Consider the following 25,249-nt stretch of genomic DNA (forward strand, 5'->3'; position numbering starts at 1 on the left):
GCCGTGAAATCACAACTTGCTTGGGGGGTTGTCTGCTGAGAAACAGGACTCCTCCTCCCCTCCCGTGACAGGCCTGGCCTTGCTTCTCAGGCAAATGAAGGAGAAGGGCCTGGCGAGCATCCAGCGCCTGGCAGCTTGTCACTCGGAGGTCCTGGGCACCCGGCTGCATGATGTGTCCTTGGCAGTGACTGCGGAGGTGAGGCCTGCCCACAGCTTCTGTACTTCGACACGTCCCCTAGTCATACCCTTTCCCTGGCACAGCTGTTTGGGTGAGTTACACCCCAGCCATGAGAGACTCTGGATCTCTGGATCGTGGCCATCTCTGCTTATTCATTGGCCTCCAACCACTGAGGTAGGAGGAGGTCCCCACCCATCATCCCTCAGGTACCAGCCCTGAGACTCAGGCTCTCTTTATCTGCAATCCTGTAATCTCTGGGCGTTGAAGCATTTGGACTCGCTGTCCATTGTCTTCTGTACTTGTCTAAAGAGAGATGGAGTACCCTGGGGTGATCCTCAACCTCGGGGCTGTTGTAGCATTTCCCAAGGCTTGGGTCTCAGCCACGGTCCCGCCCTGAGAGCCGGTAACACAAGCTTGATCCCTGTAGAGGCCAGTCTACACCCTTGGGAACAGACTGCCCTCGAAGGGGCGGGACGCTTGTGAATACAGAGGACATTGTGTTGACTCTTGGCTGGTCTGCACCATGTGATGCAGGATTAGTCTCTTCCTCTGCAGAGGGAGTGTGGTGTGGAGGACCCAGGGAGTTTTTAGCTCATGGTTTCGGGGGGATTTCAACCCATCGTGGCTGGGAAGCGTGGCAGGTGGGAATGTCTCTGCATGGGGGTGGGAGTGTACAGAGCGACTTGTCCACATAAAGGCAGATACGGCTAACAGAGAGCCCGAAGGAGAAAGGGGCGGGGCCAGAACAGTCAAAGGCCTGCCCTAGTGACCTACTTTCACTGGTTAGGCTCCACCTCCTGGAAGTTCCCTATCTTCCTAGAAATGGCACCGGCAACTGGGGAATGAATGTTCACAGCATGGACCTGGAGGGAACATGTTGAATTTAAAGCAAATGTACACATTTCCGATCTTGTTGAGAATGGAATTCATAGTTGCGATGATAACGGAGTGGGGTGTGATAATAACAAAACGAGGCTGTTCTGCCCAAAGATGCCGAAAGGTTTTTCTTTTCTACTGTGGCAGAGGATGACAGAGCCTCGGCCCGAGTGAGGGGGCAGCAGAGGGGCCCACATGGTGTGTTCAGAGGCCTCGGGAAGGTACCATTGTCCTGGAGGCTCCTTCTCCTCTCTCTCTCTCTCCAAGGTCACCAACCTCCGCTCCAAGGTCTCCCGCCTGGCCATCAGCACCCTGGGAGACCTCTTCCGGTCTTTGAAGAAGAGCATGGACCAGGAGGCTGAGGAGATTGCCCGCTGCCTTCTGCAGAAGATGGGGAACGCCAGCGAGTTCATCCAGCGGGCAGCCAACCGGGCACTGGGTGCCATGGTGGAAAATGTGACCCCTGCTCGTGCACTGGTGGCCCTCACATCTGCGGGTGTCTAGTATGTGGGGTGTGCATGCGTGTGCGTGTGTGTGTGTGTGTGTGTGTGTGTGTGTGTGTGTGTGTGTGTGTGTGTGTGCAGAGGCCCCGGCATATGGAATGAGCAGGGAAGGATGGGAGAGAGGGACAGGGAGGAAGGAAGCGGAAACCGTGGCTGTAGAGGTTATCTTGGGATGCCAGGCATCCGTGCGCCAAGACGTCCGTGGAAGGCTTCCCAGAAAACGCTTCGCGCATTTAGCTGGAGGCAGCAAAACCCTGTGTCCGGTGGGCTCCTGCGACCCTGCCTAGGCTAGGCTGGGGACAATGGGGTACGTGTGGGTGGGAGGAGAAGGGTGATGTTGTTGTTCTGCTTGGTGGTCATGGCAACGCTCGGGAGACAGGGCTGTAGAAGCAGCCTCGGCTCTTCCCTCGGGGTTCCTGCCCCTCTCAGGGGAGCAGTGCTTCTCTCTGCTGAAACATGGACACGCAGGGAGAGGGGGGGACAAAACTGGCCTCTCTCAGGAGGGAGGGGCTGCTCTTGGAGCCAGATTTACTGCCCCTTAAGTCAAAACCAAATTCATAGCAAAACCAAAGGCATTTCCCAAGCCTTTCCTCCCATAGGGCAAAACACCCCGCTGCTCCCGTACGTAAGTCAGTCATTCCACGGAGGCAGGAGCTTCTCAGCCTACCCACAGTCCGCCGCACCTGCCAGCACATCTGGCTGTTGTACCAGTACTGTTGCAGAGCAAGGGCTGCTCCTGGGCCAAATGACCTGGACTCACGCCTTACATTGGCACAGTCCCTCTCCCGGGCCTTTGCTTCCTCAGCTGATGGAGATAATAATGGTGTCTCTCCCCTGAAGTGGTTGGGAGGAGTCAATGCATAGCTTCATGACACAGCATCCAGAACAATGCCCGCTTTCCCCAACGTTACTGGACACTGGCTGTGGCTGAATGAACTTGGGAGAAATGGCGCCTTTGCTAGATGTTCCTCTTTGCCTCAGTTTCCCTGCCTGCCATATGATGACAACAGCACACTCGTGGTTGGTGGGAGATGATGGATAAGATGAGCCTGGCATGGTGCCTGGAGTGTGACATGGAGTGTGACAATTGACCACTGTCAATAAGGTCCAGGGTAGACTTGTCCTCAAGATGCCCACAACAGGGCTTATGTGTTTGAGTCTCCTGGGGACCTTGCTGATAGGATGCCAATGTAGACACTTGTGGGTCACAGCTCTGATGTTCTCCTCTATGCCCACTACAGTGAGACACTGTATTTTTCTGTGTGGGGCATGTCAGTAGTGCCTGGTAGTTGGTGGACGCAGAAGCCACGTTTGAAAGAGGCGGCAACACTTTGGTGAGCTTCTCTCACCAGAGGTCAGGTGCCACCTGTTCAATGACCAAGAGTGTACGCCACTGTCACTAAGCACCATGCAAGTGCTTAGCATCAGCAGGGAGCCTGGGAGATGCAACCAAGATGGTGGATGGTATCCAATTCTAGAGAGATTGGGTCGGGGGGATACAAGAACACAATATGCTTACCAAGGACCAAGCAGGTGCTGACTCAGAGCGAGCCTCTAATTCTGCCTGAGGGACTAGGAAAGGGAGAAGAAGCATTGATTGGGAAGGGTTTTCCTAGGTAGAAGAAAGAGGGCAACCGTCAGGTGTGGCGGAACGAACGCTTGGGCTCCGGAATGCCTTGAAAGTGGCGTGGTTGTCTCGTGGCTTCACCCAGCTGTTCTTCCCGCTCCCTGTTGATGCTGTAGTCAACTTTAGCCCTGTCACGGGGAACTCAGAGACCACCCCTGTCCCCCAGTCACACAGGATAGGTTTTAAAGTCATGGCTGCCACGGGCATGGGTTTACAGTCTGCAGTTACAGATCTGCATGTGTGTTAGTCTGGGGCTCCCCCACCCCCGCCCCGCCACCTGTGACCAACCTCTTGGCTATGATTCTGTTTCCTCGTAGCCATCGGAACCCTTTAGTCCGGAAATGTACCGCCAAGCATCTCTCGGCGGTCCTGGAGCAGATCGGTGCGGAGAAGCTTCTCTCAGGCCCTAGAGACAACACAGACATGCTCGTGCACAACCTGGTGAGGCTGGCCCAGGACTCTAACCAAGACACCAGGTAAGGCAGGAGTCGGGACTGGGTGTGGCCAAGAGAACAAGCCACTGGTCAGGTCCTGGGCGCGCAGCTCAGTGTCCTCAGGGTTTAGCAGAGGGACAGTCACATGGATGGAGGCTGGAGCCTTTGCTTCTGGCTGTGTTCTCACTTCCCTCTGGAATTGCGGCCAGCCTGTCCAGGCAGTGGTCAGTGACCACTCTTTTTTTTACCTTCTATTTCCTCTATTCTTTGTGTCCATCTGCCCCAGCTCCAATCTCAGACTATTCAGCTGCTTTTTTTTTTTTTGCAAGAGTGTTTACTGAGAGCTGTTTTTACTAAGTATGGATATGAAAATGAATAGGAAAAATTAAGCCTCTGTGGTGTGGAAGCTTGCCTCCTGGTTGAGAATGATACACAACGAACAATAAATATAATGAACATTTAAGATTATAGATAAGGGACACAGAAATAAAAAACCTAGCAAAATGGAGTGGAAGATTCGGGGGAGAGACTTGAGGCTGAGGCCAGGGAGAACCGTTCAGGGATAAGTTGATGGAGTTAGTTCTCCGAGGATCTGAGCGTGCAATCCAGGCAAAGGAGATAGGATAAAGAGTCCAGGATGGAAACAGCTTGGACAAGGAAAACAATGACCTGGTATGGTCGACAGGCCCAGATCGTGAAGGACCTTGGCGGCCCAGGTAAAAAGCTGAGGCCGTGTGATGGGAGAGTTCTAGAGGGTTTTAAAGTGTGTCGGGGGCTGGCCGTCTCCCAGAGTCAGAGTTGGGGCCCAGTTGATTGCAATTGATCCCACCCTCTTGTTTTCTGGGATGTTATCGCTATGCCTGTGTGAACGTGATGGCGACGGTCTAATGCCTTCATTTCAGAGAATGGGGAGCATGGATCAGGGGACTTAGGCCACCAGGCCCCCCGCTCTAGAGGTCCCATTTCCCCCCAGTCAGTGGAGCTGAGGTGGTGTGTTGGTCATATGAGCTGTCCACACCTCCGTGCTCCCTGGAGAGTTCAAGTACCTGCCCTTCTCCGTCACCACCACATTACAGGGTGTTGCAGGTCCCTTTGTTTCCTGAGTGGGAATCTTCTGGCATAAACCCCAGCACAGCCCTACCACCCACTCTCCAGTGGCCACGCTGGATAACCCAGAGTGCTTCCCCTGAGGACCGCCCTGATGCCTGAGGTGCCGATGACTGGCAATATCCATTCCTTCCTGTTTCCTCCTTCCCTTTGAATGGATCTGAGGGGAGAAAGTGATGCCTCACCATTGTTTCGAGTGTCTTTCTTCCTGATGGCTTTGTTTTCCATGTGACAGCAGACAGATGGCTCTTCCTTTATCCTGGCAGGAGATACTGGAGGCTGGGCCCAGGACATTAGGTCTGTTTTGCAGGCAGAGCCATCAGGATATGGGCAGGGAGGGTTTCAGAGGTATATCGAAGGTGACCTTTGGGTTTTAAACTGAGCATCTGGGTCAATGGTGGTGCCGCTCACTGAAATGAGGAACATTATAGTTCTTGGGGGTTGTCTGTAGCTGTTGAGAGGGATGGAAATCAAGAGCTAATGTCTTCCCAAATCTAATCCCTCAGTGGATGGCACTAACCACGTCTCTTTTTCCTTTATGGTACTCTGGTTTCTGGAGTCACTGGACTTCCTGCTTCTCCCCGACTCTTAGGGCCAGTTCTCCATTCTGCCTAGCATCTGGAGATGGCCTTGGCATGATCTTAGTCCTCTGTCTTAGTTTCACCTCCCATTGCTGTGATAAAATACTCAACACAAACACCTCAAAGGAGAAAAGGGTTTTTTTTTTTTGGGGGGGGAGGGGCTCAAAATTCCAGGTGTGGGGCAGACAGAGCAGTGGGAGCCCAAAGCAGCTAGTCACATTGCACACGCACAGGCAAGAGCACAAAGCAGTGAATTAAGGCATGCATACATGTGCTCAGGCAACTCTGTGGTGATACTTTGTTTGTGCTCTAACAGATAAAGCTTACCCGGAGATAGAGTGTGGGGCTAACCACTAGAGGCCAGGCGGTGGTGGCACGCACCTTTAATCCCAGCACTTGGGATCTCATGCCTTTGATCCCAGTACTTGGGAGGCACATGCCTTTAATCCCAGCACTTGGGATCTCATGCCTTTGATCCCAGTACTTGGGAGGCACATGCCTTTAATCCCAGCACTTGGGAAGAGGAAACAGGAAGTGATATGGCTGGGTAGAGAGAGGCAATAATAAGGTGGGGCAGAGACAGGAGCTCAGCCCTTTTCGGTCTGAGGATTCCTAGAGGTAAGAAGTCTCTCTAGTGGCTGCTCCTTTACTTCTCTGACCTTTCAGCATTTACCCTGATATCTGACTCCGGGTGTTTATTACTAAGACCAATTAGATAGAATTCGCGCTACATGGCGCTCTCCTTTTAGTCAGTCCAGGGCCTATAAAATGGGCCACATTGCAGATGTGACTTCCCATCGCAATGACTCAACGAAGACCAGCCCTCACAGGTGCGCCCACAGGCCAACCTCATCTAGACCATTCCTCTTGAGACTCCCTTTCCCGGTGACTCCAATTATGTCAAGTTGCCGAGGAAAGCTAACCATCACATCCTCCCTTCTCCTCTCCCTGGCTCTCCTGCCACCAGCATCAGATTCATCTAATCCCACCAGGGCACCCATCCCTGGGTGCCACACTCCTGTCTTCAGTGTAAAGTGTCCTCAAGAGAACTTTTTGTGGGCTAGAGAGATGGCTCAGAGGTTAAGAGCACTGGCTACTCTCCCAAAGGTCCTGAGTTCAATTCCCAGCAACCACATGGTGGCTCACAACTGTCTGTAATGAGATCTGGTGCCCTCTTCTGGCCTGCAGGCATACATGCAGGCAGAACACTATACATAATAAATACATCTTTAAGAAAAAAAGAACTTTTTGCTTTTTCCTAAGCCTGCTTCTTGGGTTGTATCCCTCTGTTGTTCAAAGTCACCATTACTTACCAAGTCACCTAAACCACAAAATAGGGATTCTCATTCTTTTTTTTTTTTTTTGGTTTTTCAAGACAGGTTTTCTCTGTGTAACTTTGTGCCTTTCCTAGAACTCCATCTGTAGACCAGGCTGGCCTCGAACTCACAGAGATCCGCCTGGCTCTGCTTCCTGAGTGCTGGGATTCAAGGCCTGTGCCACCACCGCTCTGCGGGATTCTCATTTTTTACTGAACCCCTCCCCGACACATTGTCCTCTCCATCGCAGGGTCTTTGATATTGACACACACACACACACACACACACACACACACACACACACACACACACGTGCGTGCACACGCACACACCACACACACACACACACACACACACACACACACACACACACACACACACACACGTTCTAGTCGGAGGCGAGCCTCTCCCAGTAGCTGGTGCCCAGCCGGTGACTGCCCGGGTTTGTTTTCTACCTGCACATTTGCAAACTCCGTGGTCCCCGCCGCCCGTTGCTCCTCACATGACCTTTGTAATTACAGTTTGTACTGTAGGAGTGATGCTAGGGACTTTTCCTTGCTGGTTGACTGTGGGGTTTATTTTAAGAGGTCCCTTCGGGTGCTGTTCAGAGGATGTTGAGTTAACCCCTGTTTCCCTTAGAAGGGTCATCTCTTGGCACCGAAACCAGAGGAAAAGCAGTGAGAAGTTACACAGAGCATTGGGACGGCTGTGAGACATCAGTTAAGCAAGACTTTGTGTGGAAGGAATGGCCCCACATTTTTTTTGCAAAGCATGAATGCCCCCCAGAGGAAGGAAGAGACCACAATAATGTGACCTTGGCTCCTCTGGCAACCGTCACATGGGGCAGTGACAGTGAACACAGTGGAAACTGCTAGCATTTTCCTGTCCCCGTTTTCCTTGGTGGAAAATAAAGTAGCAATGATGCATTTTATAAACCAGAGCCTTAGGTTGTGTGGAATATGATCGTTCTATTGCTTTCTTCTCCATCTCCAGATGGCTTGGCAGTCCTTGGCGATTTCAGCCCCTGTAGCTGGAGTTTTCTCCAGTCCTGCCTGGCCCACGGTCAGGACAAATCTTTCTCACCTGCCAGTCCAGCAGCCTCTCAGACCCAACCAAGTAAACACAGAGACTTATATTGCTTACAAACTGTATGGCCGTGGCAGGCTTCTTGTTATCTAGTTCTTCTATCTTAAATGAACCCATTTCTATTAATCTATACTTTGCCACATGGCTCGTGGCTTACCAGTATCTTACATGTTGGTACTCATGGCGGCAGCTGGCAGTGTCTCTCTTCAGTCTTCCTGTTCCCAGAATTCTCTTCTCTGCTTGTCCCGCCTATACTTCCTGCCTGGCTACTGGCCAGTCAGCATTTTGTTTATACAGAACGATATCCACAGAAAGCCCCTTTATCAGCCCTTGAACCTGACTATCCTTATCTTATTTTCATTTTGTGGAGTATTTCAGGATTTCATCTCTTGCTTGCTCTGTGATGGTGGCCTCCTAACAGGTCTCCAAGCTCCCAATCTTGCCTCCTCGACACTCACTTCTTGCCAGAGCTAAAACATTTATTTTGTGTGTGTGTGTGTGTGTGTGTGTGTGTGTGTGTGAGAGAGAGAGAGAGAGAGAGAGAGAGAGAGAGAGAGAGAGAGAGAGAGAGAGAGAGAGAGAGAGAGAGAGATGGGGTGACCATGGAGGTCAAAAAAGAATGAGAAATCCCCTGAAGCTGGAGTTGTGGGCAATGAGACATCTTTATTGCCTGGAGATATGTTGACTAACATGACTATTTGGCCATTTCTTAGCTTCCTGTTGCCTGCAGGCCAAAGCCCAGGCCTTTCACATTGCCCTAAAACACTGGCTTCTTTTGGCCTCATATTCTCCAACCATATCTGGCTGTTGTATCAGACCACGTTGTAGACTTTAGAATGCCCCCTTGCTTCCTAGTCCTATCCTAAGAATGAACTCTCGCTTACCCGTTGAGTCCCAAACCCAAACTCTTTTTGATTCTCTTACCCAGCCAGCACTATTCACCAGGAAGAGCTGGCTGCTCCCTCCTGTACCCTTCCCCAGATTTTTAAGTGTCCCAAACCAGCGGGGGGGAAAAACTTACCAACATTTCTGATAGTCATGCAGCAGGATAGTAAATATTCTGCTATTGGACATATAGCTATATAGCTATTGGGTCTTGGGTATATTGAGTAAATAGCTATAATGGATAGCTGTTAAAACGATACCCATGGGGCTGGAGAGATGGCTTCATGGCTGAGAACTCTCTCCTAGTGAGGAAGGGGGTGGCTGTCCATGGCCAGCGCTGCCAATATTGTCTTGCTTGTGGCTCTGGGGTAAGGTTGTGGACAGGTACCTCTGAGAGTGCTTCCAGAGAACCCAGATTCGATTCCCTGGACCTACATTGCACAGCTTATAACCACCCATCATTCCAGGTGCTCCGATACCCTCTTTTGGACTCTGTGGGTACCTGCACACACATACACCTAGACACATACACATAAATTTTAGAAAATCTTGGGAAAAAAAATGTGCATATGAAGAATATTACATAGCCTGGGAAGATGATTAATAAGAAAGAGAAAAGGCTGTAAGCCAGTTACCCATGTATTCTGCTATCTATTAAAATGTAAATGCATAGGGAAAAAAAAGACTAAGAAAATATATTAAAATTTAATAGTGATTTCCTCTTGGTAATGGCATTATGGATGATGTTTATTCTTTTATGAATCTAATTTTTAACTGGGTAGGGATTGCTTTCCTAATTAGAAGTATGCCAACCTCTCCTGTTATAATTGGGAAAGTTGTATAAAGCTGTAGAGTGGATTTATTGGGCCTTTCCGTGGCTGTTTCTTCATTTATTTTTTTTCCCCCGGTGGCAGGTTTTATGGCCGGAAGATGGTGAATATCTTGATGGCAAATGCGAAGTTTGATGCATTTCTGAAACAGTCCCTCCCGTCTCATGACCTGCGGAAAGTCATGGCGGCCATCAGACAGCGGGTGAGTTACTAGAACTCAAGTGGCCGACAGCCCTCATTGTAGGTGCGGGGAATGAGTTGGGGTTCCAGAACCTTTCGTTTCATCAGGGTTAGGGTTGTGTTTCCTCTTCCCGGTGCCTATACTCAGGTCTGTCCCTGTGCATCTCAAGCTCCCTGGGCCCTCATTCCTTTTTGTCTTGAGTGAAGATCTCGGTCTCTGCCCAGCTACCTCCAGGACTCTAGACTGTGCCTTTGGGGGTGCTCCCAGGTGGAAAGATTATCCATCTTGTTATGCTTTATACTGGAACATCAAGCCACCCCCTTTGGCTTACGTCCTGCGTCTGTTTCTCAAGGGAATACAAGACCATCATGGACTTCCATCTGCCAAGGGCCGCAAGGTGTCCAAGAGTTTGGTGGTGTGTGAGAACGGATTGCCCGGCCAGGAGGGGTATGGCTGTTCTTGTGTCTCTGGGGCCCCATGACCAAAGCTGCCAATGGTATCTTACTTGCCCATGGGGGTTGATTGTGGACTGGGGCATGCTTTAACCTAGTTGGGTTTGTATCCGTAATGATGGATTGTGGGGTACATTCCCTGTCCCACGTCTTAGGCAGAACCAATCCTGGCTTGGCAGCATCTGCCAGAGACGTTGAGTCGGGTAGTCTTGGCTGAGGGGATGTGCCTCTGCGTTGGCCAGGTTCTCCTTAGAAGCTCAGCATCTCCTTGTTCACTTAGATCAACATGTCCTTTAGCCGCTAGGCTGGTCAGCTTGGGACTCGTTCCTAGGCAGAGCTGGGCACAGGCAGACAAAAGACCTTGCTGGAGGGCTGGAGGGTGTGTAATTGGATCAGTTGAAAATGAAGCAGGAATCCTATGCTTGAAATATGAACCCTTCTGCCATGCCCTGTGAGGATCCCAGCAGGCCATAGTGGGATGCCAGGGAAAGCCCTTCCCAGCTCTTCAGTGATGGCCTGTACTCTGGTACTCTGCCTCCCGAGACTGGATCACTTCCCAGCCTCCTCCTCCTCATGCTTTCTTCCCCTGTTACCTTCTGTCTTCACATCTCCTGAGCACCTAGAACTTGCTTGTTGATTCTACAACATGCAGCTTGCCTCTTACCTCCTCCCAGACATTCTCTGACACTGTGGCCCAATATCCTCAGAGTAGACCGCTGTTCCTGTTCTTCATACCTCTGTCTCCCTTATGTTCGTGAGACGCTTAAGGCAAAGACTGTGTATCTCATCTCTGTTCTCAGGACCCAAGCACAGCTCTTGGTTTTCAGGAGGCAAGAATGTGAGATGCGGAAACAAGTGATAGAATGGAGGGTATTGGAACCTGTTGGGTGGGACCTGGGTCTAGAGAAGGGAGTCAGCAACCCTGGCTTCGACCTAAGTGTGGGAAGCAGGAATCCTATGTAGAGCCTTTCTCATGCTGGTTGAACAATCTCGACATGTGATCCAAGTCCTCTCTGTTCCTGGAGGAGTGTAGGAGCCTAGCTAATAAGGGACCAGGCAGATATAGAAGTGTGATGGCCTCCAGAGTCTTGAATCTTCCCTTATTCTTAGGTTACATATACTCTCGCTGGGCTGGTGGCTGGGCTGGGCTTCTCTGTGGTAGAACACTTGTCTAGCTAGCATGCATGAGACCCGGGGGTCCCATCCTCAGCACCCCCTCCCCCAATACTGGCACCAGTCATCTTCTATGACACACTCCACTTATCCTCCCTACCCCCAATTCTTTACATGTCCTTGGAAGGGAGAGGGTAAAACTCAGGAAGAGAGAGCCTTGCTTGTTGCCCTTTGAGGAAAAGAGAAGCCCAGAGTTTCCAAGTACAGTGTCCTCAAAGCAGCATTTAGAAGAGAGGTGGGGTCTGGACAAAGCTGTAGGAGACACCGTTTCTGCCTTACCCAGCAGTGGGACGTGGCTCGGGATGAGAGCTGTGTTCATCCCCTGGGCTCTTCCCCAGGGGTCAGGCCCTGCTTCCGCCTAGGCTTGGCTCCAATGGCCCACGGCTGATGGGACTCCGTTCCTCCATGCGGGGTGGTGTGGAGTTGGCAGAGCAGTTACGGGAGCTGACCAGGCTGCTGGAGGCCAAGGAGTTTCCGGCTCGGATGGAAGGTGTCGGGAAGCTTCTTGAATACTGCAAGGCTAAGCCAGAGCTTATTGCTGCCAACCTCATCCAGGTGAGCACCCACCCCTGTCCTCTGTGATTTCTCCCTGTGGGTTCAATCTGAAGAGCTCTGAACTGGTTTGGAGGGGATGTGTGGAGAGCCTGGCGCTAAGTGCTCACTGTTTTTTTGTTTTTGTTTTTTGTTTTTTTTTTGGTTTTTTGAGACAGGGTTTCTCTGTGTAGCTTTGCGCCTTTCCTGGAACTCACTTGGTAGCCCAGGCTGGCCTCGAACTCACAGAGTTCCCCCAACTGTACCTCCCAAGTGCTGGGATTAAAGGCATGTGCCACCACCGCCTGGCAAGTGCTCACTTTTCATGTGGTCTTTTTTTTTTTTTTTTTTTTTTTTTAAGATTTATTTATTTATTATGTACACAGAAGAGGAAACCAGATCTCATTACAGATGGTTGTGAGCTACCATGTGGGTGCTGGGAATTGAACTCAGGACCTCTGGAAGAGCAGTCAGTGCTCTTAACCTCTGAGTCATCTCTCCAGCCCCTCATATGGTCTTTGTAATGTCGAATGGCTAGTTGGATGTGACTGTGGGGTTGAGCACATCTTTAGAATGCTCAGAGATCCCCCGCTTGGCTTCCATCCCTCTGCCAGAGAGGGTGCCGTTGTCAAGATCGTGGGTCACATCCGGTTAGTTATTTGCATAATACTTGGTATCAGAGCCTGTGGTTGGGCAGCGGCTGGGTCATGAATGATGGACAGGCTGGGTAACAGGCTGAACACACTGGGAGTGATGCTGACAGGCAGGTGGGAACCCAGGCTGAGTCAGGTTCCCTACTAGCTGTGTGGTCTGAAGAGACTCAGTAACCTCTGTGAGCCTTCGTTGTTGATGAGAAAGTGGAGAGTTATAACAGCAACACGGGTTGCTAAGGTCATCAGTGTGAAACGGTGAAGAGGACTTACCCCGATGCTCTGGATGTTTGACATGTGAAGAATGCGCTGTACACATCCGTCCCTCCTTTTTGGCTCGTTCCCCTTCCGAGGAGATAAGCTCTTCTTCATTGGGGATGTGCTAGTACAGGTCGGGGGACCCCTTTCAGGGATGCGGGAGGAAACCCAGCCAACTCCTGCCAAGCCCGAGTGCCCACGGACTCTTTGATTTTTTTTCCCTCAATAGGTCTTTGATACTTTTACCCCAAGGCTTCAGGATTCCAACAAGAAAGTGAACCAGTGGGCATTGGAATCCCTCGCCCAGATGCTTCCCATCCTGAAAGAGAGCATCCATCCCATACTGCTGTCCCTCATCATTGCAGTGGCTGACAACCTCAACTCTAAGAACTCTGGGATTTCCACTGCCGCCTCCACTGTGCTGGACGCCATGATGGACAGTCTGGGTGAGCATCCCACTGTAGTCCCTGTGGGGCTGCGGGAGGCACCGGCACCGGAGCCACCGCACGCATCGTCTTGTGTGTGTGGGTCAGATGAGTGGCAGACAACTCTGGTTGGTTTGTCTGAGGCTGTACAGAGCAGGGGTTGACATTGTAGGGCCCCCACGTTCCTGGCTGGAGGCTTTTTCCATGTTCTGTCTATGTCTTAGTCATTGTTCTATTGCTGTGAAGAGACCACAGCAAACTCTTATACAAGAAAGTAATTGGGGCTGGCTGTTCCAGAGGTTTGTTTAGTACATTATCCCCTCGGTGGGACGCATGGAGGTACACAGGCAGACATGGTGCTGAAGTAGATGAGGCATCTACATCTGGGTCCTCAGAAAGCAGGAAGATACAGACACTGGGACTGGCTTGAACTTTTGAACTCCAAAGCCATCCCCCACTCACACACTTTCTCCATCAAGGCCACACCTACTCCAACAAGGCCACGCCTCCTAATCCCTCTCAAGTAGTACCACCCCCTAATGATCAAGCATTCAAATATATGAGTCTATGGGGCCATTCTTATTCAAACCACCACAGTCTCCCAGGCACTGCATGGTCTGGAATGGAGGTGATGAGAGAGGATTTGGTCTAGCCTCCCTATAGTCGGTCACATGAGGAAAATGACTTCTCAGGGCCACACAGGGCACCACAGTGGTGAGTGAGGAGTGCTTGGCAAGGCCTGTCTGTGCCAGGGGTTGGTGATGGACTGTAAGAGAGGAGCGGAGAATGGAGGAAGAAAGGAAGGTGCAGTGGGCAGCCATCATGAGAAGCAAGAGCATGTCAGATCCTGTGCACTTTGCAGCATCACAACTCAGTTCCCCAATGTCAGGTGGACTCTGGTGCATCTCCATTTCCGTTCCTGGCTAGAAGGTGATATTTAGCATATCCCTATAGGGAAGGGCACGTTTGAAACTTTAGGCGTACTGAGAAAGAAGTACCTTAGTAGGCTTCTGTCTGGGCTTGTGTGAAGGAACTTGGGTCTGAAGATCGCCTTTGCTGTATATCGGATGGGGACAAGGTGGCACCTGGCCTCCACATTCACAGAACGTCTTGGGCGAGACATCCCTGGCACATTCTCCTCTCCTCCCTCCCCATGCCTTGGCCAGAGCCCAGTTCCTGGGCCCGGGACAGCAGGCTGTGTCCTTGGCTAGCACCACCAGGAGGAGTTTCAGTTACAAATCAAAAGCTTGGTCAAGCCCTCCTCTCTCTCCTGAGTTCATAAATATTGTCCATTTCCACATTTCATCGCGGAGGAAATTTATGATTTGCTGAGTTTGTTGCCACGGAACAAACAATACAAATCGAGCCCTAAATTACAGCTTGTTCCCTGAGCTGCTCTGGGTGAGTGAGATTGCTGTTGCCAATAATCAAGGCTCTTGGTAAATCACCACGGGCCCTGGATTTATTGGGAAAACCTACACAAAGCAGAATGGGCTTTAGGTATCGGAGGAGGATGATCACTCATGTCTGGGGAGTGGACTCATTTTAACTCTTCCTCTGCCAAGGGCTTCAGCCTGCTCTTTGCCACTGAGCTAACCTTCCCTAACATGGAAGAGCCTGGCATTCTGGACAACAGAATTTAGTGTCTCCCATAGTTCTAAGAGTCAGATTCTCTCTACCCGAGGATCTGCTGTACTCACCTAGGATGAGTACCCTGGAAAGTGGTAGACCTGGCTGTGGCCTGTGTATTAGTCTGCTTTCGGCTACTACAACAAAGGCTGGGAAGTTTATATATATAAAGAAATTTAAGTCATGCTTCTAGAGGTCCAAGAGCATGGTACCGGTTTCTGATCAGCTTTATTGAAGACCTCACAGTGAATGACATCACACTGGTAGATGATGTCACAGTGGTGGATGGCGTCACACTGGTAGATGATGTCACAACGGTGGACGACATCACACTGGTGGATGATGTCACAGTGGTGGATGACGTCACACTGGTGGATGATGTCACAGTGGTAGATGACATCACACGGGTGGATGACATCACAATGGTAGATGGTGTCACAATGGTAATTGACATCACAATGGTGGATGGTGTCACAATGGTGGATGGTGTCACAGTGGTGGATGGTGTCACAATGGTGGATGACATCACACTGGTGGGTGATGTCACAGTGGTGGATGGTGTCCCAATGGTGGGAGTTCCTGTGGAAGAGATTAGAAGGTCAGACAGGAAGATAGACACCAGGAAGGAAGGTGGCAGTTTTCAGTAAATAAATTGTTTTCGGTTTGAGTGCACAGTTTCAGATCCTAGAACCCACTTCAAGTGGGACATGGAAGCCTGAACGCCCGTAACCCCAGTGCTCCTGTGGAGAAATGGGAGGCAGAGACAGGGAGAATCTTGGGAAGCTCGGTTACCCTGGTGAATGCAGCGGTTAAACCCAGGTCTCAAACAAAGTGGAAGGCAAAGACTGACATCTGAGGTTGCCTCTGACACACACACACGCGCACACATGGGGGGGTGGTTGTTATTTGTTTTTTAAAGAAAATATGTGGAAACTGATTCACTTCTCAAGGCCTGTCTTAATCCCCTCCAAGGGCAGTGCTCCTCATGCCCTCATTACTTTCTGCTAACCTCTACTTCCTGAAAGCCTCGTCACTTTCCAGCATTTCCACGCTGGGGACCAGGCTCCTAACACAGAGACCCGTGGGGACCAGCACATTGCAAGCAGGGTTTTTGCTATGTGGTTCTCCCCGTTGGGGCAAAGTCCTCTTGGATACAGCTGTAAACAGTCCTTCTGGTCCGCCAGGCAGAGACTGATGCAGGGAGAATGATGCCGGTGTGTGTGTGTGTGTGTGTGTGTGTGTGTGTGTGTGTGTGTGTGTGTGTGTGTCCGTCTTCTCTACTCCTCAGGTCAGCGCTGAGGTTTGAGATGGAATAGTGCTGGCCTCATAGGTCTGAGGGAACCCAATAAATCCCTCGCGAAAGCTCCCGCGGAGCCTACAAGGTGCAGCGTGCTGTCTTGGCTCCGGGTGTGGTGGTGTTTGAGCAGGCGTGGGAATGAGTGTTCTGGGCCAGCTGGGTTTGCTGTGTCACACGCTGCCTCAGTCCCACTAGCAACACAGACTCTGAAGGTGTTTTTGACGATGAAGCGGCAAGCTTAAGGATTTAAGTTAGCGATATGGAGAATTTAATTGCCCCCAGTGAGTGCCAAGGGGAGAACCATGTTGTCCCCAGGAAGGGCTTTAATCAGTCTAGATTGAGGCAAATGTAGTTCAGGGGAGATGGGAGTGAACGTCCCATTGCCCAGAGCTTTGGGTGGTCGCTGCAGAGCCTCGGGCAGTGGAGACAGAAAATGAATATAGTCTTCCCAAACTACTCAGCTAAGCCTGGTAATTCTAGTGGTCCTTTGGACCCCTCTTACAGAGGGGCTGTCTCCACAGCCTGCCTCTCCTTGGCCCTCCCGGGAGATTTTGGGCTCCAGGCTGGAGGTGGCCTGTAAAATGCTGGGCCGTTCTTAAATGGGGAAGGGCCAGAGTGACCGCGCAGCATGCTCCAGTCTGTTTCCTGCTAATTGCGGGGCGGGAGGATCAAGAAGAAGGCCAAGTGAGACTGCTGTCCTCTGGCGACAAGTCCAGATGGCACAGCTAAACGGGGTGGGTGGGGGTGGGACTGCCTTTCCTAGGACGACGCTGAAGATGCTGCTTGATTCTGAAATTCATTGACAGCGTGGTCTCGTCAGCCCCAATCGTGTCTTCCTTGGTTGCCCTGAGGGTTGGTGGCTTGGGTGTGACATTGGCTGATATATCAGGTGTTAGTTGCCGTGGCTGTCCCCTTTGGGTGGACAGGAAGGAGACTGGGCAGCTTGCGGCCTGGCCTCTGCCGGTCATCATCCACTTCCTGCTTCTGATTTCTCTGAACTTGAGGCTCAGTGCCGTTTTCCCTACTAGACACTGAGACGTGATTTCAGGGGAGCGTTTCTGAGGATTAAGGAAGCGCCGGAGCAGACTGGTTGGCCCCATTGGGCTCTGTTACCGTTGGGTTAGGTGGAGGAGATATTTGCCTGATGGAAACCTCAGGCTGCAGACAGCTCTGCCTCCCCCAGATGACCTTGACGTGCTGGTGTCTCATAGCCAAGAGGAGCTCTCAATTTAGCTCTGCCTCTGGCCAGTGCTGGAGAGGCCAGATAAGCTTGGGGTGGGGGTAGGCTCGGATCTGGTTTTGTTGTTTGCTCTCTGACTTTAAGTGTCTGTAAATCATACGACCGGCGTCATGTTGTCAACGGGCTTAGACTCTGCATCCAGATGCCTCTCCAACATATCAAACCCTCAAAAAAAGCCCACAGGTGTCCAAGTTCACCCCGTGAAAAGCCACAAGTGAGTCCAGTTTTGATGTGGACTCTTTCCTTTAGTTCTAGTCAGGGCAGACAGACATTCATGGTCCATACCTGTAATATCAGCATTTTGGGAGGCGGAGACAGGAGGATTAACATGCGTTAGGGCCAATCTGAGTTGTACGTGAGCCCCTGTCTAAAAAATTCAAAGAGAAAGCAAGTAAACAGGAACCAGTTTTCAATGCTCCTTTGTAGCCTTACTAGTTACTTAACATGAAATCTCATTCTTTTCTATAAAAATCATGCTTGTTGGGCCTGGCAGTGGTGGCTCATGGGTTTAACCCTAGCACTCGGGAGGCTGAGGAAGGAGGATCTGGTTCAAGGCCAGCCTGGTCTGCAGAGTGAGTTCCAGAACAGCCAGGGCTACACAGAGCAACCCTGTCTCAAAAAAGACCAAGAAGAAAAAAAAATCATGCTTTTAATTATTGGGAAATAGAAAAATCTGAAGCATTTGAAAGGACTATAATCCACTTATGACAAGTACCAACTCAGAAAAGTGTGTGTGTGTGTGTGTGTGTGTGTGTGTCTGTCTGTCTGTCTGTCTGTCTGTCTGTGTCTATGTGTAGTTTTTTGGGAGCTTTCTACCTCATTTTTTGAGATTGAATCTCTCACTGTGACCTGGAATAACTGCATAGTAAGCCCCCAGGAACTCACCTGTTCCCAACTCCTCAGTGCTGAGATTCTAAGAACACACTGTTATCCTAGTGTGTGTGTGTGTGTGTGTGTGTGTGTGTGTGTGTGTGTGTGTGTGTGTATGTGTGTGTGTGTGTGTGTTCTGGGCATAGAACTCAGGTTGACAAGCTTGTATGTCGAGTCCTTTATCGACTGAACCGTCTCCCCATAGAAGAGTTTTAAAAGGAAAATGTGAAAGCCACGGCATGTGCACAGTGGCTTGATGACCAACTGGGGACAGTCATCACTGTTCAGTAACTGAAGGTACACGGGAGTCCTCCGCGCAGCCCAAACTGGGTGTGGTCATCCGACAGAAGAGGAGGAGGGGGAACGGACCCACCTGCAGAGGTGTATGTACTCCAGGGCAGCCTATGGCTCCAGTGCGCCATCATATGCAAACGCGCATGCTCTGATTTGGTTAAACAGGATGCAAATTCAAATGTGTAATATCACAACTACGTACGCGGCTATGCACAGGAAGGGGTAGGCAGAAACAGGCAGATCTCTGAGAGCCGCACATTAAGAGTCAAAAAAATAAAAACAAGAAAGAAAACTAAAGTGAAGGATGCCCAATGTTAGTAACAGTTTATTTTTCTTTTCCTTTTTTTTTTTTGGTTTTTTTCGAGACAGGGTTTCTCCACGTAGCTTTTCGCCTTTCCTGGAACTCACTTGGTAGTCCAGGCTGTCCTCGAACTCACAGAGATCCGCCTGGCTCTGCCTCCCGAGTGCTGGGATTAAAGGCGTGCGCCACCACTGCCCGGCCTTTTTTTTTTTAAATGACACATACAGTTCTGTGGCTTTCAAGTAGTCTGAGGATAACATGGCCTGGTGGCCTCAGGGCTTCACTAAGTGGGACACCTGGGATAATGCTGGGGTCCCTCTGTCCCTCTGTAGAGAAGGGAGCCTCAGGAGGACAGACAGACTGACCAGCCAGGCCTCTTTTCTTCTCATGCATGACATCTTACATGCTTTTCACTGCATACCAAATCTAGACCTCCTTGTGAGGCAAAAAGAACCCTCTGGAAATGTGGGACTAGCTAATGGAATATTGATGTTAGCCTTTCAAATGTTAAATTCATCATCACAACCACCATCACCTTTTTTTTTTTTTTCAAATGATGCTTGGAACTGAACTCAGAGCCCAAGCACATGCTAGACAAGTATTCTATTGCTGAGTTACCTCAAGCCAGCTCAAGATTTTGGCCTCTTGATTTTTACATTGTAAGAGTTTTAGGGCAATAATAAAACTCATTAGGACAGCAGATACATTATTAATTGTATAATATGGGTGTAATCCTAAATATTAAATCAACTCATCTAAACCTCACGGCAACTCAGAAAGGAGCTAGGATTTGGCCCCGTTTTGTAGATGGGTAAGTTGAGGCATAGAGGGAGTGAGTGGCTCATATAGTGTTACATAGTAAAACATGAAAGAGACAGGATTTAAGCTCAGGCAACTTGAACCCAGAATCTGTACCCCTTTACCTTGCTCCCTTGTCTCATTAAACCCGAGTGTGACCCAGGAAGGCCAGTCTTACAGAGGTGACCAGAACAAGACAAGGCCAAGTGCCCCAGTAAAGTGCTCTGACATTCATAAACAAGCCTGGAAAAACCGTGCCCTGACTCTACAAACATTTACCAAGCACCTGTACACTGCTAGCATTTAGGGAGCACCCGGTGCCCCTGCTGGCTGCCAGAGAAGCATTGCCTGGTTGATTGGCTGGTGGTTCATTCCCAAGGACTCCCCAGGAGCACTTCTTTCTGGCTCTGGAGCACTGTGCCCAGGACCAGGAGCTGGACTGAGCCCGGTGGGGCTTTGCTTTTACTGTGCTACATTGGACCGAGCAGTTATTAAACCTGGGCCCCTAACTTCAGGTGCTTGGCTCTGAGGTCTCCCCTCAACCATGCTAAAGCTGAAATCCCTCTGCAGTCGTGGTGAGTGATAGGACCTTTGAGAGTGGCTTAGGTCAAGGGTTCTGCCCATGAAGGCAGATGAATGCATTGCTGCAGGGTTGGCTCGATATCGCAGGGTGGAATTCTGATGTAAAGGGTTACTTGGCGGCCGGGCGGTGGTGGCGCACGCCTTTAATCCCAGCACTCGGGAGGCAGAGCCAGGCGGATCTCTGTGAGTTCGAGGACAGCCTGGGCTACCAAGTGAGTTCCAGGAAAGGCGCAAAGCTACACAGAGAAACCCTGTCTCGAAAAACCAAAAAAAAGGATGACGGCATATTTCTATCTTTCTCACACACAGGCGTGCATTTCTGCTTTCCACCATAGACCAATGCAACACTCATGCCCTCCCCCGAGGCCAGTCCCTGTTCTAGGACTTTCCAGCCTCCCAACCCCGAGCCAAATAAAGTTTCATTGTTTGTAAATGGCTCATTCTGTTTTTATAAAATCATGGAAGCAGAAAATTGACTCAGACACCAGGACTCACTTGCTGGGTGGCTGGACCTGCCCTGCCCTGCCCGCCTGACAGGTGTGGGCAAGCCCCATAGCCATCGCCCTGAGAAGGGCATTGCACTCCTTGCCTTGCTTTCCATTAAGTTACTCCATGACTGTTGTGGTTGCAAAATGCTGGGAGCTGAGCATGCTGGGAGCTGGGCATGCTGGGAGCTGGGCATGCTGGGGGCTGGGCATGCTGGGAGCTGAGCATGCTGGGAGCTGGGCATGCTGGGAGCTGGGCATGCCAGTGCCTCCAGGTTCATGGCAGGAGTAGCGGGGAGATAGCAGAACGTTGCTATCTCCTGTGCCTTCCATGGACAGACCCAGGGGTGTTGATCAACCCTTGCTCAGGCTCTTATTACAGGAGTGCAATTTCCCACCCTGGGTGAGATTCATATTCAAATCACAGAAACCTCATGGAGGAGAGGGAGACTCCTTTTTACTAGTTCTGGGCTCCATGTCCATCACATAAAGGGCACCAGGAAGTGCTCACTGTGGGACGAAGTGACAACCTGACATGGAGCATCCTAATGACCAGAGTGTGTGTTCAGGCCTTAACAAAAGCCTTGACTTCTGAATGCTATCCCCATCCTTTTAATGACCTTTGTGTGATCAGTGGTTAGGGCCTCCGTTCACCCCAAGCTATCAATACATTCAAATATCCATGTAGCCATCCTCCTTTGTGTATTGCGAGTATCACTGTTTGTGTGTCTGTCTTCTGTCTATCAGTCATCCATCTACTTTTTTTTTTTTTTAAATCTCAAACTTCAGTTTAGGGCAATTTGGAAAATCAGACAATATGAATCAGACATTTGAGAACAAATGGCAGACTGTTTGGAGTCAATCTAATTTCTTTAGACTTCCTCCTCTCCCCTAACATCCTGCTCATTTGCTTTTTCAAAAACTGGTCCTAGGCTGGGATGATAGGTCAGTGGGTCGATACTTGTCATGTAAGTGTAAGGACCAGATCCAGTCCCCAGATCAAGCCAGATGCCCAAGTCTATTACCCCAGCCAGACTTTTATCACAAGTTCCAGAAGCTTGTGAGCTTCCTAGCTTGATGTACAACTGTGGAGAGTGAGAGACCTTATCTCAAATAAGGTGGAAAGTGAGGGCCAATACCTGAGGTTATCCTCCAATCTCCATATGTGTGTGTGCACGCACGCACGCACGCACGCACGCACGTGTGTGTCCACTGATCTGGAAGGATGAATTCAGCTCCCCATAGGGCCCTTTCCTCATGAGGGCATGTGGACACCTAGCATCGTGAGTGCCTGGTGTGTTGGCATAGCTGGCAAGGTCTTGGTCGCTGACCTCTCCATCTCTTTCAGATCACCTTTGCCTCCTTCAAGCCTTCGCCGGACGTGTGCGTTTCCTGAGTGGTCCTGCAGTGTTGGCTGTCACAGATCGCCTCTCAGGTGAGCACCGGTAACCCCACCCAGCCCGGACAGCCTGTCCATCACTGTTCTCCACTGAAATGTAGTTTTTTAGATTTCAAAGACATTTAAGAATTTTCATAGTCTGCTTTTTCTCTAACACTCTCCCCGTTACCAGAAAGCAGTCTTTGTTTTTGGTGAAAGTGAGGTATGTATGTATATAACCAAATAGTTTCTAAGACTGTATTTCTTCCTCATTACAGATCTGGATTTCTCTATTCCACTGAGTACCTTTTTAGAAAGTGTGTGGTGTGTGTGTGTGTGTGTGTGTGTGTGTGTGTGTGTCTGTGTGTGTGTGTGTCTGTGTGCATGTGCCTGTGTGCATGTGCAGGTGTGTGCACATGTGTACAGAGGCCAAAGGGCTTCTTTGGTTTCCTTTCCTTAGGCGGTATGCACTTAGGTTTTTTTTTTTGTTTTTTGTTTTTTTTTAAGACAGGGTCTCTCATTGGCCCGGAACTTGTTAAGTAGGCTAGCGTGACTGGAGTTAACTCTTCAGTGATGGGTACAAAGCACAAGCCGCCACACCTGTCTGTCTGTCTTAGGGTTTTCTGTTGCTGTGAAGAGACACCAAGACAACAGCAACTCTGATAAAGGAAACATTCAATTGGGGTGGCTCTCTTACAGAAGTTCTGTCCATTATCATCATGGCAGAGGACGTAACAACATGGCACTGGCTACATACTGGCTTGCAGGCAATAGGGAGTTATCTGAATTGCTTGGCGGTATCCTGAGCATAGGAAACCCCAAAGCCCGCCCCCACAGTGACGCACTTCCTCCAACAAGGCCACGCCCACTCCAGCAAAGCCACACCTTCCAATGGTGCCACTCCCTATGAGATGATGCGGGCCAATTACACTCAAGCTATCTCTCTGTGTCCGGTGTATTAGTTACTTTTCTGTTAGTGTGGTAAACACCATGACCAAAAGCAGTGCATGGAAGACAGAGTTTATTTTGGCTTATAGTTCCAGAGGGATACGAGTCCATCATGGCAGGGGAGGCGTGGTGGGAGGCAGCCAGAGCAGGAAGCCGAGAGATCATATATTCAGATGCAGACATGAGGCAGAGAGAGAGTGAATGGAGGCGAGGTGAGGCCAGGAACTCTCGAAGCCTGTCTCTCAGTGATGTGCTTCCTCTGAGAAGGCCACACCGCATCTCTAAACAGCATCACCAACTGGGGACCACTGAGTGTTCAGTATCTGAGCCTAGGAGAGGCATTTCTCACAGAAACCACCATATGTGGGCTCTGGGGATAGAATTCGGGGTGTAAGGCAAGTGCTTGACTGACTGGGCTATCACCAGACGTAGACTCCTTTGATTTGTTTGTTCGTTTGTTTGGAAACAGGCTCTCCCTATGTAGCCCAGGCTGGCCTCCTATGTAAAGTTCTCCTGCTTCAGTCTCCTTACTGTTGGGATTACAGATGTGTTTCCCTACATCTGGCTTCCACTGATGAGTCAGGAGGGAATGGCTTTTTCACCTAGGCACTGCCTAGCCCATGATTTAGTAGCTGACAATTGTCACAAAAATTAAATTTTAAAAAAAAATGCTGCTTCTTTGGCCAGACAAAGGCTGTCAGGTGCCATCCTCTTCCTCCACCTGGGTGATGTCCATACCATCCTAGCACCTCACATCACCTCCTCTGTCCCCTTTTCCCCTGTGCTCTTGGGAGTGCACCCCATGGTGAGTCACCAGGGTGCTGCCTCCCCCAATGTCCCCGCGTCTTGGATGCTCATGAGGTGCTTGGTTGCCACAGGCAGCATCGTTAAGGACTTTGGGTGCTACCTCTGAATTCTGACTTCTCTGTCCTGTCTCTTGCCCCGGACCTTGTCTCTGTGTCCTGGTTTAGTCTTCCCGATGCCCCTGGAGTGACTCTTTACCTCCCATTCAGGTACCAGGCCTCCTCTAAAGCTGTGGCATGAGGGCTGGGAGCATCCGTGGTGGCTTCGGTGTGGGGTTTGGATGCCTTGGGGGTGAGGTTGAGGGGTGTGGAACTAAGATCACCCAGGAGACCAGACACAACCTTTTTCCCGTGGCCCACAATCAGTGTTTTGCAGCCTAAGGCTGCAGCTCAGTGGTAGAGCGCTTGACCATAATGTGCAAGGTCCCAGGTTCCGTCCCTTGCCCTGGAGAAAAAAGTGCCGGGAACAGAGCTCAGTGTTAGAGCGCCTGCCTAGCATGCACGAAATTCTGGGTTTGATTGGCAGCACCGCGTACACTGGACGTGGTGACACAAGCCTGTGATCCCTGTGCTTGGGATGCAGAAGCAGGAGGACCAAACATTCAAGGGCATCCTTGGTTATATAGGGACCAGCCCGGGGTCAAAAAAGACCCTGCCAAAAAAACAAGACAAAAAAACAAAACAAATATCTGCCGGTAACTTAGAGGGCTGAGGTGGATGAGGAGTCTCACTATCATAGATTATCCACTTACTGTTAATATTCCCCATTTCTTTTCAAGAGACCTCCGAACCATGTTTCTCCCAAGCTCTTCTGCTAACTAGGTGTTTGCTAGAAACGCCTCCAACACAGGCATGGACCAGAACTACACAGTTCACTAGGGGTAAATCTTTTGTAATTACTTCAGCTGTCTTTTAGGCTCAAGCTGTCTTTTAGGGGTTGCTTCTTCACCATGGTTCCCGGAGGGATTCTGTCCCTCTGCTAACTTAAGAGACTGACCTGGCCAGTTGAGTGACTACCATGTCCCTGTGCCCGGGGACCATGGCTCTGGGGCGGCTGAGATGTGGGCAGGGGAGGGAGTGTGGCCTGGGCAGCTGAGATGTGGGCAGGTTGTTTGCTGTTCTTGGTCTTTGGAGGTCAAGTGTAGCTCATTGCACAGAGGGTCAGAGTCCAGGAGGACCTGTACAAGCCATGGCAGAAGAAAATAAGAATCTGGTAGGGCAAGGGCTGGAGACCCCATTGGTGGAGGCCGATGTCTTGTTTCTGAACTGGGTTCGAGTTAGGGTTAGGAGTTAAGGTCGGGGTTAGGGATGGTTCTTGGGATTTCTCTCCTTTTCCTTTTTATTGGTTTTCCCCATTTTTTTTTTTATTGTTTTAAGATACACATAACATGAGCTTTACCACTCCATTGAAGGAGATTCTTTGGGTATTGACTACATTCATAACGTTGTCCAACCACCACTACCACCCACCTCTTTTCATCTTGTGGAACTGAAAATTCTCACCCTATCAAAAATAACTCCCTGCACCCCT

At 50.2% G+C, this 25,249-nt stretch overlaps 1 protein-coding gene across 2 annotated transcripts in view; it reads left to right on the forward strand.

Moving 5' to 3' along the window:
- The window catches only part of Togaram2 (TOG array regulator of axonemal microtubules 2), a 62,952-nt gene that overhangs the window by 33,777 nt on the left and 3,926 nt on the right, over positions 1-25,249 (forward strand). The window contains exons 12-19 of one of the 2 annotated variants that reach the window (XM_016008979.3): positions 91-196; positions 1,322-1,557; positions 3,502-3,660; positions 9,508-9,625; positions 9,957-10,051; positions 11,568-11,784; positions 12,898-13,114; positions 21,938-22,024. In XM_016008979.3, the coding sequence (XP_015864465.1) occupies positions 91-196; positions 1,322-1,557; positions 3,502-3,660; positions 9,508-9,625; positions 9,957-10,051; positions 11,568-11,784; positions 12,898-13,114; positions 21,938-22,024 (1,235 nt within the window). The remainder of the gene's footprint in view (positions 1-90; positions 197-1,321; positions 1,558-3,501; positions 3,661-9,507; positions 9,626-9,956; positions 10,052-11,567; positions 11,785-12,897; positions 13,115-21,937; positions 22,025-25,249) is intronic. The other variant, XM_016008981.3, reaches the window with a different exon arrangement.

The sequence above is a fragment of the Peromyscus maniculatus genome, chromosome 22 (genome assembly GCF_049852395.1).
Source record: "Peromyscus maniculatus bairdii isolate BWxNUB_F1_BW_parent chromosome 22, HU_Pman_BW_mat_3.1, whole genome shotgun sequence".
Classification (NCBI taxonomy): Eukaryota; Metazoa; Chordata; class Mammalia; order Rodentia; family Cricetidae; genus Peromyscus; species Peromyscus maniculatus.